A 16,657-nucleotide genomic window follows, 5' to 3' on the forward strand; every position below is an offset into this window, starting at 1 on the left:
ACATATAACCATGCCTCATGTGCAGATGCTTTTATTTACTCTCTACCATTTTTTTTTTTTTACTGTGCTAAACAGTATGCAGGACATGCATTATCTTTGGTCCCAGACCAAGGGATCAAACTTGGGCTCTTGGCAGTGAGAGTGAAAAGTCCTAACCTTTGTACCACCAGGGAATTCTTTCTTTAATAATTTTTATTTTGAGATCATAGTACATTCATAAGAATTTATAAGAAATAGTACAGAAAGATCTCATTTACTCTTAACCTAGTTCCACCCAATGGAGACATCTTTAAAAACTATACAGTATATACAGGACATGGAAGCAACCTAGATGCCCATCAGCAGACAAATGGATAAGGAAGCTGTGGTACATATACACAATGGAATATTACTCAGCCATTAAAAATAATTCATTTGAATCAGTTCTAATGAGATGGATGAAACTGGAGCCCATTATACAGAGTGAAGTAAGCCAGAAAGATAAAGAACATTACAGCATACTAACACATATATATGGAATTTAGAAAGATGGTAACGATAACCCTATATGCAAAACAGAAAAAGAGACACAGAAGTACAGAACAGACTTTTGGACTCTGTGGGAGAAGGCGAGGGTGGGATGTTTCAAGAGAACAGCATCAAAACATATATATTATCTAGGGTGAAACAGATCACCAGCCCAGGTTGGATGCATGAGACAAGTGCTCGGGCCTGGTGCACTGGGAAGACCCAGAGGGAGTGGGTAGAGAGGGAGGTGGGAGCGGGGATTGGGATGGGGAATACATGTAACTCCATGGCTAATTCAAGTCAATGTATGACAAGAACCACTACAATATTGTAAAGTAATTAGCCTCCAACTAATAAAAATAAATGAAAAATAAAAAAGAAAAGAAAAAAAGAAAAAAAAAACCCATACAGTAACCCGACACACACACACAACCAGGTACAGTTTTGCAGTCTATGATTTGTTACCCATGGTCTATGTGGTTAACGTATTGGTGTAAAAATATTAAGTGGAAGATTCCAGAAATAATTTATAAGTTTTAAATTGCGTATTGTTCAAAAAATGGGCCAAAGAACTAAACAGACATTTCTCCAAAGAAGACATACAGATGGCTAACAAACACATGAAAGATGCTCAACATCACTCATTATCAGAGAAATGCAAATCAAAACCACAATGAGGTACCATTACACACCAGTCAGGATGGCTGCTATCCAAAAGTCTACAAGCAATAAATGCTGGAGAGGGTGTGGAGAAAAGGGAACCCTCTTACACTGTTGGTGGGAATGCAAACTAGTACAGCCACTATGGAAAACAGTGTGGAGATTTCTTAAAAACTGGAAGCAGAACTGCCAATAATGACCCAGCAATCCCACTCCTGGGCATACACAACTGAGAAACCAGAATTGAAAGAGACATGTTGCACCCATGTTCACGAAGCACTGTTTATAATAGCCAGGACATGGAAGCACCTAGATGCCCATCAGCAGATGAATGGGATAAAGAAGCTGTGGTACATATACACCATGGGAATATTACTCCATCCGCCATTAAAAAAGAATTCATTTGAAATCAGTTCTATGAGATGGGATGAAAACTGGAGCCCATTAATACCAGAGTGGAAGTAAGCCAGAAAGATAAAGAACATAAAGCAGCACTAACACATATATATGGAAGTTAGAAAGATGGTAACGATAACCCTATATGCAAAACAGAAAAAGAGACACAGAAATACAGAACAGACTTTTGAACTCTGTGGGAGAAGGTGAGGGTGGGATGTTTTGAAAGAATGGCATGTATATTATCTACGGTGAAACAGATCACCAGTCCAGGTTGGATGCATGAGACAAGTTCTTGGGCCTGGTGCACTGGGAAGACCCAGAGGAATCGGGTGGAGAGGGAGGTGGGAGGGGGGATCGGGATGGGGAATACGTGTAAATCTATGGCTGATTCATATCAATGTATGACAAAACCCACTGAAATGTTGTGAAGTAATTAGCCTCCAACTAACAAAAGAAAAAAAATAAAAGAAAAAAAAAAAAAAAAAAAAAAGCTAACACCACTGTGCCCCTTGTGGCAGGGCAGAAATTAGACACTGAAGAGACCAGCAAACAGAAGCTAAAATAAACAGAGGGAACGGCTTTGGAAGTGACAGGTGCAATAGATTAAAACCCTGGAGTTAGCACCGACTACATAGGAAGGGGCCTACAGACCTTGAGAAGTACAAGCCGGACCAAGGAACTATCTGAAAACGAACTGACCCCACACTGTCTGCAACAGCTCCAGAGAAAGTCTCAGATATATTTTTAGTATTATCATTTTTTTAAATTAAAAAAAGAATTTTTTTTACTTTTTATTTTGTTTTATTTTTTAAGTCCCCATTACTCCTTTAATTTTCATTTTTATAACCTACTATTACCTTGCAAATAAAAGACCCTATTTTTAAAACAAACTTCATATATACATATTTTATAATTTCTGTAACTTTTTTTTTTTTTGCTGTTGTTGTTGTTTTGTTTATTTGTTGGTTTGATTTTTTTTTCTTTTTTTTTAATATTGTATTTTTGGGACTTTAACCTCTACTGAAGATTTTTAATCTTTGCTTTTTGGTATTTGTTATCAACTTTGTACCTTTAAGAACCCAATCTTCAGTACCCATTTTTACTTGGGAGCAGGATCACTGGCCTGATTGCCCTTTCCCTCTTTTGACTCTCCTTTTTCTCCACCAGGTCGCCTCTGTCTCCCCCCGCCCCCTTTTCTTCTCTACCCAACTCGTTGAATCTCTTTGTGCATTCCGGGCTGTGGAGAACACTTAGGGAACTGATTCCTGGCTGGATCTGTCTCTCTCCTTTTGATTCCCCCTTTTATCCTCCTGGCCACCTCTGTCTCCTTCCTCCCTCTTCTCTTCTCTTCTCTGTGTAACTCTGTGAACATCTCTGAGGGGTCCAGACTGTGGCGAGCACATAGGGAAGTGATTATTGGCTAGCTTGCTCTCTCCCCTTTTGATACCCCCTCTGCTCCTCCCGGTCACCTAACTCCCTCTTCCCTCTTCTCTTCTCCATGTAATTCTGTGTACCTCTCCAGGTGTCCCTTACTGTGGAGAAACTTCATTATTAACCTAGATGTTTTATCATCGGTGCTGTATAGATGGAGAAGTCTTGAGGCTACTGTAAGAATAAGACTGAAAACCAGAGGCAGGAGGCTTAAGTCCAAATCCTGAGAATATCAGAGAACTCATAAATCCAGGGAACATTAAACAATAGGAGCTCATCAAACACCTCCATACCTACACTGAAACCTAGCACCACCCAAGGGCCAACAACTCCAGAGCAAGACATACTACATAAATTCTCCAGCAATGCAGGAACATAACCCTGAGCCTCAATATACAGGATGACCAAAGCCACACCAAACCCACTGACCTCTCAAAACTTATTACTGGACACTTCATTGCACTTCAGAGAGAAGAAATCCAGCTCCACCCACCAGAACACCAACACAAGCTTCCCTAACCAGAAAACCTTGACAAACCACCTGTCCAACCCCACCCACAGTGAGGAACCTCCACAATAAAGAGGAACCACAAACTGCAAGAATACAGAAAGGCCACCTCAAACACAGCAATATAACAAGATGAAAAGGCAGAGAAATACCCAGCAGGTAAAGGAACATGATAAATGCCCACCAAACCAAACAAAAGAGGAAGAGATAGGGAATCTACCTGATAAATAATTCCAAATAATGATAGTAAAAATGATCCGAAATCTTGAAAGCAAATTGGAGTTACAGATAAATAGCCTGGAGACAAGGATCAAGAAGATGCAAGAAAGGTTTAACAAAGACCTTGAAGAAATAAAAAGGAGTCAATATATAATGAATAATGCAATAAATGAGATAAAAAAACACTCCGCAGGGAACTAACAGCAGAAAAAAGGAGGCATAAGACAAGATAAGTGAGGTAGAAGATAGAATGGTAGAAATAAATGAAACAGAGAGGAAAATAGAAAAAAGAATTAAAAGACATGAGGACAACCTCAGAGACCTCTGGGACAATGTTAAACACCCCAAAATTCGAATCATAGGAGTCCCAGAAGAAGAAGACAAAAAGAAAGGCCATGAGAAAATACTTGAGGAGATAATAGTTGAAAACTTCCCTAAAATGGGGAAGGAAATAATCACCCAAGTCCAAGAAACCCAGAGAGTCCCAAACAGGATAAATCCAAGGCAAAACACCCCAAGACACATAGTAATCAAATTAACAAAGGTCAAACACAAAGAACAAATATTAAAAGCAGCAAGGGAAAAACAACAAATATCACACAAGGGGATTCCCATAAGGATGACAGCTGATCTTTCAATAGAAACTCTTCAGGCCAGAAGGGAATGGCAGGACATACTTAAAGTGATGAAAGAAAATAACTAAAGCCCAGATTACTGTACCCAGCAAGGATCTCATTCAAATAAGAAGGAGAAATAAAAAGCTTTACAGACAAGCAAAAGCCGAGAGAATTCAGCACCACCAACCCAGCTCTCCAAGAAATGCTAAAGGATCTTCTCTAGACAGGAAACACAGAAAGGATGTATAAACTCAAACCCAAAACAACAAAGTAAATGGCAACAGGGTCATACTTATCAATAATTACCTTAAATGTAAATGGGTTGAATGCCCCAACCAAAAGACAAAGTCTGTCTGAGTGGATACAAAAACAAGACCCCTGTATATGCTGTCTACAAGAGACCCACCTCAAAACAAGGGACACATACACACTGAAAGTGAAGGGCTGGAAAAAGATATTCCATGCAAATAGAGACCAAAAGAAAGCAGGAGTAGCAATACTCATATCAAATAAAATAGACTTTAAAACAAAAGCTGTGAAAAGAGATAAAGATGGACACTACATAATGATCAAAGGATCAATCCAAGAAGAAGATATAACAATCATAAACATACATGCACCCAACATAGGAGCACCACAATATGTAAGACAAATGCTAACAAGTATGAAAGGGGAAATTAACAATGACACAATAATAGTGGGAGACTTTAATACTCCACTCACACCTATGGATAGAAAAACTAAACAGAAAATTAACAAGGAAACACAAACTTTAAATGATACAATAGACCAGTTAGACCTAATTGATATCTATAGGACATTTCACCCCAAAACAATGAATTTCACCTTTTTCTCAAGTGCACATGGAACCTTCTCCAGGATAGACCACATCCTGGGCCATAAATCTAGCCTTGGTAAATTAAAAAAAAATTGAAATCATTCCAAGCATCTTTTCTGACCACAATGCAGTAAGATTAGATGTCAATTACAGGAGAAAAACTATTAAAAATTCCAACATACAGAGGCTGAACAACACGCTGATGAACAACCAACAAATCACAGAAGAAATCAAAAAAGAAATCAAAATATGCATAGGAATGAATGAAAATGAAAACACAACAACCCAAAACCTATGGGACACTGTAAAAGCAGTGCTAAGGGGAAGGTTCATGGCAATACAGGCATACCTCAGAAACAAGAAAAAAGCCAAATAAATAACCTAACTCCACACCTAAAGCAACTTGAAAAGGAAGAAAGTATGAACCCCAGGGTTCACACAGAAAGGAAGAAATCTTAAAAATTAGGGCAGAAATAAATGCAAAAGAAGCAAAAGAGACCATAGCAAAAATTAACAAAACCAAAAGCTCGTTCTTTGAGAAGGTAAATAAAATTGACAAACCATTAGCCAAACTCATCAAGAAACAAAGGGAGAAAAATCAAATCAACAAAATTAAAAATGAAAATGGAGAGTTCACAACAGACAACACAGAAATACAAAGGATCATAAGAGACTATTATCAGCATCAATATGCAAATAAAATGGACAACTTTGAAGAAATGGACAAATTCTTAGAAAAGTACAACTTTCCAAAATTGAACCAGGAAGAAATAGAAAATCTCAACAGACCCATCACAAGCAAGGAAATTGAAACTGTAATCAGAAATCTTTCAACAAACAAAAGCCCAGGACCAGAGAGTGTCACAGCTGAATTCCACCAAAAATTTAGAGAAGAACTAACACCTATCCTATTCAAACTCTTCCAGAAAATTGCAGAGGAAGGCAAACTTCCAAACTCATTCTATGAGGCCACCATCACCTTAATACCAAAACCTGACAAAGATGCCACAAAAAAGAAAACTATAGGCCAATATCACTGATGAACATAGATGCAAAAATCCTTAACAAAATTCTAGCAAATAGAATCCAACAACATATTTAAAAGATCATACATCATGACCAAGTGGGCTTTATCCCAGGGATGCAAGGATTCTTCAATATCCACAAATCAACTAATGTAAAACACCACATTATCAAATTGAAAGATAAAAACCATATGATTATCTCAATAGATGCAGAGAAAGCCTTTGACAAAATTCAACATCCATTTGTGATAAAAACCCTCCAGAAAGCAGGAATAGAAGGACCATACCTCAACATAATAAGAGCTATATATGACAAACCCTCAGCAAACATTATCCTCAATGGTGAAAAATTGAAAGCATTTCCCCTAAAGTCAGGAACAAGACAAGTGTGCCCACTCTCACCACTACTATTCAACATAGTTTTGGAAGTGTTGCTCAGCAATCAGAGCAGAAAAAGAAATAAAGGGAATCCAGATAGGAAAAGAAGAAGTAAAACTCTCACTGTTTGCAGATGACATGATCCTGTACATAGAAAACCCTAAAGACTCTTCCAGAAAATTACTAGAGCTAATCAATGAATATAGTAAAGTTGCAGAATATAAAATTAACACAGAAATCCCTGCATTCCTATACACTAACAATGAGAAAACAGAAAGAGAAATTAAGGAAACAATTCCATTCACCATTGCAATGAAAAGAATAAAATACTTAGGAATATATCTACCTAAAGAAACAAAAGACCTATATATAGAAAACTATAAAACACTGATGAAAGAAATCAGAGAGGACACAAATAGATGGAAAAATATACTGTGCTCATGGGTCGGAAGAATCAATATAGTGACAATGAGTATACTACCCAAAGCAATCTATATCCGATACAATTCCTATCAAGCTACCAACGGTATTTTTCAGAGAACTAGAACAAATAAGTTCACAATTTGTATGGAAATACAAAAAACCTCGCATTGATATGAATCCGCCATAGATTTCATATCAATGCATGACCAAATAAATAAATAAATAAATAAAAATAAAATTACAAAAAAAAAAAAAACCCCCAAAAAACAAAAAACCTCGAATAGCCAAAGCAATCTCGAGAAAGAAGAATGGAACTGGAGGAATCAACCTGCCTGACTTCAGTCTCTACTACAAAGCCACAGTCATCAAGACAGTGTGGTACTGGCACAAAGACAGAAATATAGATCAGTGGAACAAAATAGAAAGCCCAGAGATAAATCCACGCACCTATGGACACCTTATCTTTGACAAAGGAGGCAAGAATATACAATGGAGAAAAGACAATCTCTTTAACAAGTGGTTCTGGGAAAACTGGTCAACCACTTGTAAAAGAATGAAACTAGAACACTTTCTAATACCATACACAAAACTAAACTCAAAATGGATTAAAGATCTAAATGTAAGACCAGAAACTATAAAACTCCTAGAGGAAAACATAGGCAAAACACTCTCCGACATAAACCACAGCAGGAGCCTCTATGACCCACCTCCCAGAATATTGGAAATGAAAGCAAAAATAAACAAATGGGACCTAATTAAAATTAAAAGCTTCTGCACAACAAAGGGAACTATAAGTGAGGTGAAAAGACAGCCTTCAGAATGGGAGAAAATAATAGCAAATGGAGCAAGGACAAAGGATTAATCTCAAAAATATACAAGCAACTCCTGCAGCTCAATTCCAGAAAAATAAAAGACCCAATCAAAAAGTGAGTCAAAGAACTAAACAGACATTTCTCCAAAGAAGACATACAGATGGCTAACAAACACATGAAAAGATGCTCAACATCACTCATTATCAGAGAAATGCAAATCAAAACCACAATGAGGTACCATTACACTCCAGTCAGGATGGCTGCTATCCAAAAGTCTACAAGCAATAAATGCTGGAGAGGGTGTGGAGAAAAGGGAACCCTCTTACACTGTTGGTGGGAATGCAAACTAGTACAGCCACTATGGAGAACAGTGTGGAGATTCCTTAAAAAACTGGAAATAGAACTGCCATATGACCCAGCAATCCCACTGCTGGGCATACACACAGAGGAAACCAGAATTGAAAGAAAAACATGTACTCCAATGTTCATCGCAGCACTGTTTATAATAGCCAGGACATGGAAGCAACATAGATGTCTATCAGCAGATGAATGGATAAGGAAGCTGTGGTACATATACACAATGGAATATTATTCAGCCATTAAAAAGAATATATTTGAATCAGTTCTAATGAGGTGGATGAAACTGGAGCCTATTATACAGAGTGAAGTAAGCCAGAAAGAAAAACACCAATATAGTATACTAACACATATATATGGAATTTAGAAAGGTGGTAATGATAACCCTGTATGTGAGACAGCAAGAGAGACACAGATGTATTGAATAGTCTTTTGGACTCTGGGAGAGGGCAAGGGTGGGATGATATGGGAGAATGGCATTGAGACATGTAAATTATCATATGTGAAAGTAATCACCAGTCCAGGTTTGATGCATGATACAGGATGCTTGGGGCTGGTGCACTAGGATGACCCAGAGGGATGGGATGGGGAGGGAGTTGGGAGTGGGGTTCAGGATGGGGAACACATGTACACCCATGGTGGATTCAAGTCAATGTATGGCAAAACTGATACAATGTTGTAAAGTAAAACAAATAAATAAATAAGAAAAAACAATAAAATAAAATAGGTAACTATTCCTGTGCTATACAGTAGTAGTAACCCTTATAGGTTACTATACAGTAGCACAGGAAACTATACTCAATATTTTATAATAACCTATAAGGGAAAAGAATCTGAAAAAGAATATATCAATATGTATATAAAACTGAATTACTGTGCTAGACACCTGAAACTAACACCACTGCAAATCAACTATACTTCAATTAAAAAAAAAACAAACAAACTAAGGGAAACCCCTTTTCTGCTTAGCACCCTAAAACCCAGGTTACAGAGGAGATGAGCCTAACAGTTACTCACACATAGAGGAGCACCAGGCCGGTAGCCAGGAGAACCCAGGTTTCCATGGAAAAGCTTGGGGTTAGCTCCATGGCCACTTTCTTGGCGATTCCTTCCTCTGAGTTTCCTCTCAGCTGTATGTGCTGCCCTCTGCCTGCCTCTGAGCGCGGAGCTTCTGTTCACATTAGGCAGAGATTCAGTGCGGTTGGGAGATTTATGTGCTGAGAAAGGAGGTGGAGCTGGAGCTGCAACCAATAGAAGGGCCACCTGGGCTCCACCTGCAGGAGCCCCCTCTGCCTTGGTAGTTGGCCGAGCATCACACGCACTTCAGTTTGACCTCCCTTGAGTTCATATTCTGTAGGAAATCAATAAAGAACTCAATCAGTGTTATCAGTAAGCCCAAAGGTTACAGAAACTCAGACAAAGCCACTGGATTTAACTCTCCTCTAAACCTCCCTGTCTCTGTGGCTGCCTGTAGTCCAAAATATTTGAAGCCCTTCAAACAAGATGGTGGTGGTTTATTTGCTAAGTTGTGTCCAACTCTTTTGGGACCCCATGGACTGCAGTCCACCAGGCTCCTCTGTCCATGGGAATTCCCAGGCAAGAATATTGGAGTTGGGTGCCATCTCCTCCTCCATGGGGTCAAACAAGATAGCTGTGCTGATTGTTACTCATATGACGTTTTTCCTGCCTGGAAATGCCCTGTGTCCCTTTTAGGCTCTTAATTATCCTTCAAAACGAAGCTCAGGCAGAACATCTGTGTTAGACTCTTCCCTAACCAACCTCCTTGAGCATATATAACCTTTTCCTCCTCTGGGGATTTCTGTCCCCTGAAAACATTTCTATCTCCTGCACCATGTTTGGTTTCTATACCTAGTCCCTTTAGTAGATGGAGACTTGGGCACATACTGGGTACTAGCCAGGGTCATGTCCCAGGTACCTAGCAGAGTGCTTCCTGCAGAGTGGGCATTCAGAAATGTAGATGGAATTGAGTTGGTAGAAGTAAGGACACCAAGCACCTACGTGCCCTCTCCCTGTGGCTCTTTGGTGACCACGCCATCTTTCTGAATTGTTAACACACCTAGAGGGCCTGGCTGGGCTTTGGTCACTGTCTCTGTACTTTCAGGAGGATCCACCAGGATCCTGTTGGCAAGAGGGCCCCAGAAGGAGAGGCAGGACATGGAGGAGAGGGTGATGGCTGCACCAATGGTATCAATTCAGCTGATTCTGGACCCACCTCAAAAGCTCCTGCAAGTTAGATTCTAGATCAAAGAATGGTCCCCTCTCTCTGGAAAGGCCACAATCCAAGATCAAAGGGTGTAAAGAGAGTGAGAGCAAAAAGCAGTCCAATGGCCAAGAGGACCCCAACATCATTAGCCACAGTGATGTGGCACATACAGAAACAGAACTCCAAAAAGATCATATGAGGGCATGTTATCTCTGGGTAATGTGGAGGGTGGAGGGTCAGAGCACATGGGTCCCCACTTGTGGACAGGTAGGGCATTTGGGGGCTTCCAAAGTGTTGCTAGTGGTAAAGAACCCACTTGCCAATGCAGGAGACCTAAGAGACACAGATTTGATCCCTGGGATGGGAAGATCCCCTGGAGGAGGAAATGGCAACCAACTCCAGTATTCTTTCCTGGAGAATCCCATGGCTGAGGAGCCTGGAGGGCTACAGTCCACAGGGTTACAAAGAGTTGGACACTACTGAAAAACTTAGCATGCAGAGTACAGGGAAATTTTATTGGGTAACAAGGAGCTGATACAGAGGCCTAGAGTAGCAGTTGGTATCACCTGCTGGAGGCCTCCCTCTGCTGCACTTAAGTTGCTTCAATCATATCTGACTCTCTGACCCACAGGCTGTAGCCCGCCAGGCTCCTCTGTCCATGGGATTCTCCAGGCAAGGATACTGGAGTGGGTTGCCATGCCCTTCTCCAGGGGCTCTTCCCAACCCAGGCATCAAACCAGCGTCTCTTATGTCTCCTGCATTGACAAGCTTGTTCTTTACCTCTAGGGCCACCTGAGAAGCCCAGGCATCCACGTAACCTTGCTGAAGTCCTGATGGGAGCAGTATGAGGGCTGAGCATTGAGAAATTACAGTGGCTCGTTATCAGCACTCTGAACCAAGTCCTGCATCTGCTTGGCCTAGGTAACCATGGATTATGTGAAAAACAAAACTTCAAAGGTTCTTGAAACTTAATAGAAACGCAAGGCATGTAAGCTGTGTTTGTGCACTTCCTTCTCCCTTTATCCTGTCTCACTTTCACTCCTTCTGCAGAAAGTGATACTCATCTCTTGGTAACTTTTCCCCTCACTCTGGCCTGAGAGTCCCCAGGGCTGTCCTCTACTGGCCCGAGTGGGTGGAAGTTTTATTAGTAAAGTGCAGTAAGTCCCAACTATGCCTCCTGCCCTATTTTACTTCCTTGGGAGCTTGTCATGGAACATGAAATTTCTGTCATCCTAGTTTTTCATCTTTGGTTTCAGGCTTCCTCCAGGAGGCCCCTGTTAAAATCCACAGCTTCCACTGAGAATTATAATGCTTGAACACATCTATTTATCTGTCCATTGCTTCAATTCAAATGGGTGATCGTCAGGTGCCAGTACTATGCTGTAGGCTAGAAGCTCTACAGTCCTGTCCCTTGGGGGCAGCCTCTCAGTGGAGGAAGTGAGACATACAACCAAGCTCAGTATGGGGCATACCTTTGGAGTCTTTGGGGAAATGGAGCCCTAGAGAGAGGCAGCAAAGGAGAGAAATGGATGGAAGCTTGAGTACCAACAAAGGACAGACCTGGGAAGCTGGAAGATGATCCCCATCCCCAGGGAAAGTGAAGTGAAAGTGAAAGTCGCTCAGTCATCTTTGCGACCCCATGGACTTATACACAGTCCTTGGAATTCTCCAGGCCAGAATACTGGGATGGGTAGCCTTTCCCTTCTCCAGGGGATCTTCCCAACCCAGGGATCGAACCCTGGTCTCCTGCATTGCAGGTGAATTCTTTACCAGCTGAGCCAGAAGGGAAGCCCAAGAATAGTGGGGTGGGTAGTCTACCCCTTCTCCAGGGTATCTTCCTGACCCAGTAATCAAACCAGGATCTGCTGCATTGCAGGCAGATTCTTTACCAACTGAGCGATCAGGGAAGCAAGTCAGACAGAAAGTCCGAGGGATTCTGATACATCTCTGCCCGCTTTCGGTGCCTTCTCTGGGTACCTTTGGGGCTTCCCTGGTGGTTCAACTGTAAACAATCTGCCAGCAATGCAGGAGACCCAGGTTTGATCCCTGGGTCAGGAAGATCCCCTAGAGAAGGGAATGGCTACCCACGTCAGTATTCCTGCCTGGAGAATCCCATGGCCAGAGGAGCCTGATGGACTCCTGCCCATGGTGTTGCAAAGAGTGGGGCACGATTGAGCAACTAAGCACATACACACACGGGGTACCTTTAAGGAGGGTCATGCTAAAATCCCCCATGTCCATATATAGAAAGTGAAATTCAGTGACTGCAAATGGCTTCCCAACAGCTATTGATCAAAACATGTTATAACTAATATGAAGAGAGATGGCAAGTGTTCTGCTCTGAAATGCCAATATTCAAAGTTTGCAGTTTCATGATGAGGGTCACTGTGAAATAGTGAGGCCCAAGGCTGAAGCAGCAATTTGGTTAGAAGTTCGGTTCCTATCTCCATGTCTAACCCTGCCCAGGGGCTCCCCACCATGGGTCTCCAGAATCAAGGAGTTCATCTCACCTCAGGAGAAACAAGGACAGGCGCTTGTCATGACAGGTGCTTGTCATCTATCTATACTCCCCCGCTAAGAGGAACACAAAATACATCCCCCCAGGAAGAGATTACCTTGTCATCTGATAACTACTGACAACTTAATTCACTCAGCTAAACCCACAGTCTTTCTTATTCTTCTTGGAAACAAATTCCTTATGGAAACTATATACTTTCAGTTTCCTCCAAAACACATATGCCAATATCATGGTTTTCTCACTAAGCCTTATTATATGCCATCACCTTCTCAATTCACCTCAGGGCCTGGTCCAGCTGGTTGGAATCTGTCTAATGGCAATAGTCTAGTCAAATCCTGAGAAAAATATGTAGCCAGAGCCATGTCCTAGCAAAGGCTAACGGCCTTGCTCTACAAAGGGAAATAACAGAAGGCATGATCTTAGTTCCCTTCGTTCCACAGCAGACACACCTGACTTGAAAAGTCTCACATACGAAGACCGTGAAGGAAGACGTGTACCTGAAGAGCACCCCACATCTCAAGTCTCTCCTCTGGTCATTTGTGTACTGACGGCCTCGGCATGGTCAAAGCTCTATTCCAAGTGCAGATGTGACTAAGATCCAGATATTACTCAGGTTGAAGGTAGAAATAGACAATTATAGTACTGCCAAGGTAAACTAAGTATACATGTTTTAGAAACACACTGTCCTCATCAATGATACATGGCTTATCTTTTCAGACCTTAGCAATCAGCCAGAGATGGAAATCAAAGAACACTCATGGAATTGGGCATTAGGCTCAGATATCAGGAGAGGTGAGCAGGGTGTCAGGGACTCAGTGATGCAAGAGGCCCCGTCAGTCTGCTATTCCTGTCCTTTTAGAGGTGACTCCTCTTCTGGGACGCCTGTCCTGACTTCCACTGGCTGAGATAATTGCTCAAAGTATGGGGAGGCCCTGATGCTCTGGAATGATGTGTGTGCTAGATTCCAATTTCACAGATCATGGGTCTGTAACCAGAGCTCTGCCCCAACACAGACAAGGTGAGGGCCCCTAGCAAGCCAGTCAGTAGGGGCTGGGTGAGTTTAGTGGGATGTTCTTTCTGACCCACAGACATCCCACCATGAAGAAACACACACACACATGTGCCCTTAAACAGAAGCGCTTCCATGGACTTCACAGCAAAGAGAAGAGAAAGACCTCATCATGGCTGTTCACTTTCTACTCCATTCCTGAGTTTCTCTTACTTGATAAATGAATCACTAACATCTCTACCACACTGTACACCTTAGAAAGTTCTTTCACATCTCTCAATTGATTACCCTGAAAACTATGTGAGATACGCAGTGCTGGGGTTATTTGATTCCCACTTTACAGATGTAAAAACAGAAGCTCAGGGTAGGGAAGAATCTTGTCCAAGCATTAAACAATACATGTAGGGTGTGGAGCTAGATCTCGTAATTCTATATTGTGCCAAGTGACATGCTTGCCTGGATTCTGAGAGGCCTCTGGAAATAACTTGGCAGGTTGTGTCAACCTCTTATGGGATAAATATCTCCATCATGCTTCTGCTGTTGTTATAAATGCTAGAGCTGTTTGTGGCCACAAAAGAGAGAGCAGATGACTAAATGTATTCATGACTTATGGTGTCAGCAGATAAGGGATGTTGTAAATAGTCCTGATGTGTCACAGTCAGAATCATCTGGGTTTCCAAGAAAGCAGGAAGTAAAAGATCAATGAAACCAAGGAGTGAAAGAGGAATTAGAGGAGGCAGGCAAGTTTCAGAAGACCACAAGGAGGGGAATTAATGACACAGGAGGTGTAAAATGAAAGAAAAGATCAGCATCACAGGTTAGCTGCAAAAGAGGAGCAAAGGGTTGGCCGTCTCTCCTAATCAGCACAGTAACCTCCTAAGGAGTTTTATGTGACCCTAGACTGGCCTCACCCAGGAAAGTCCCTACTCTGCCACCTGACAGAGCCTGGTAAAACATGAGTCATGCATCATTCCTCTATTACTCAAATCTCTCCAACCACTTCCATCATCCACTGAATTAAACCCAAATGCCATGGGGCAGCTATTGAAGACCCATGTTGGATGTTTAGGTCACTTTCATATCTTGACTATTTCAAACAGTGCTGCAATGAGCAAAGGGCCTCAAAGTAGCCCTTTCTTGAGATAAATGGCCAGAGGTAGAACTGCTGGATTTTATGGCAGTTCTCTTTTGGTTTTTTGAGGCATCTCCATGCTGTCTTCTACTGTGACTGCACCAAGTTACATTCCCAGCAACAGTGCAGGAAAGTTCCCTTTTCTCCACACCACTGCCCACATTTGTTGCTTCTTGTCTTCTTTATAATTTGTCATTTGGACAGGTATGAGGTGGTATCTCATTATGGGTTTGACTTGCATTTCCTGATGATGAGTAATGCTGAGCTCATTTTCATGTGCCTGTTGCCATCTGTATGTCGTCTTTAAAATGTCTATTCAGGTTTTCTGCCCACTTTTTAATCAAGCTGTTTGGTTTTTTAGTATTGACCTGGGGTATTACACTAAGTGAAATAAGTCAGAAGGAAAAAAAAAAAAGAAACAAATACTGTATGATTTCACTTATATATGGAATCTAAAAAACAAAGTAGAATACAGAAAAAGACTGTATTACAAAAATACAAAAAAAAAATACAGAAAAAGACTCACAGATACAGAGAACAAACAGGTGGTTGCCACAGGGGAAGTGGGTTGAGGGACAAACAAAATGGATGAAGGGAATGAAGAGGTACAAACTTCCAGAAAATATATAAGTCACTGGGATATAATGCTCATACAGAGAATATAGTCAATAATATTGTCACGAATTTATACAGTGACAGATGCTTGCCGGCCTTATTAAAATAATCAAATTGCAATGTATTAAAATATAGAATCATTCTATTGCGTGCCTGAAACTAATGTAACATTGCATGTTAATAAGAACTCAATTTCTTAAAATAATTTAAAAATAAATTAATAAATAAATGGTGTAAAAAAGACCTGTGTGCATCTGGCCACTGCTGACTTCTTCAGGCTTGTCTTAGTCCACTTCCTGTGCAAACATGATGTTTTAAGAAAATGGCATGATATGCTGTTCCGAAGCTCCCCCCCCGCCCCCACAACTGGTCTTCTTGTGTCTATACAACCGTTCTTCCATCTGAAATGGGTTCAATCCATTTCCCATCGTGAATTCCTAGACTTCCTCTGGGAGTCAGCCAGGGCACCATCTTCCCCAGTGACCCTTGTCCTGAACATGTAGGTAGTGGGGAGGGTCCCACTTCTGCATGATCACAGTTCTCACGTGGAAACATACTAACTCTCAGACCATGATATCCATTGTAATTCACGGGCAGGGGGAATGTTAAAAACTACACAAGCCTGGGTGCACCTGGATATCTGAAATTCATGGGATAAAGTCAAATACAAGAAAATTGCGTCTATTACTTTAATTGTTGCTAAGAATTGTGAAAAACATTAGTTGAAATATTAAAAGCAATAGCCTAGATCCTAGGGAACATAATTGACCAAAACTAGCCAAAGAAGAAATAGAAAGCTAAACAGCCTCAAAATTCCTTTAAAAAGTAAGTGGAAGTCAAATCTTCTTGCAAGGAAACATCACATTCAGAGAGTTTTATGGTAATCTTCAAGAAACACATATGTCTTAGCCTGCTTTCCCAAGAAAGGAGAGCTTGAAATACAGGCTTTGGTGCCACTATCTTCTGGGGAATTTGATCCAGGGGA

General features: G+C 41.1%; 1 protein-coding gene across 1 annotated transcript in view; it reads right to left on the reverse strand.

Annotated features, from left to right (window-relative positions):
• LOC122432820 (cytochrome P450 3A24-like) overlaps positions 1-9,334 on the reverse strand; it is a 48,749-nt gene extending 39,415 nt beyond the window's left edge. Inside the window, exon 1 of the mRNA XM_043455040.1 lies at positions 9,192-9,334. Within this exon, the coding sequence (XP_043310975.1) occupies positions 9,192-9,262 (71 nt within the window). The 5' untranslated portion in view covers positions 9,263-9,334. The remainder of the gene's footprint in view (positions 1-9,191) is intronic.
• Positions 9,335-16,657: the final 7,323 nt, after the last annotated feature.

The sequence above is a fragment of the Cervus canadensis genome, chromosome 32 (genome assembly GCF_019320065.1).
Source record: "Cervus canadensis isolate Bull #8, Minnesota chromosome 32, ASM1932006v1, whole genome shotgun sequence".
Classification (NCBI taxonomy): Eukaryota; Metazoa; Chordata; class Mammalia; order Artiodactyla; family Cervidae; genus Cervus; species Cervus canadensis.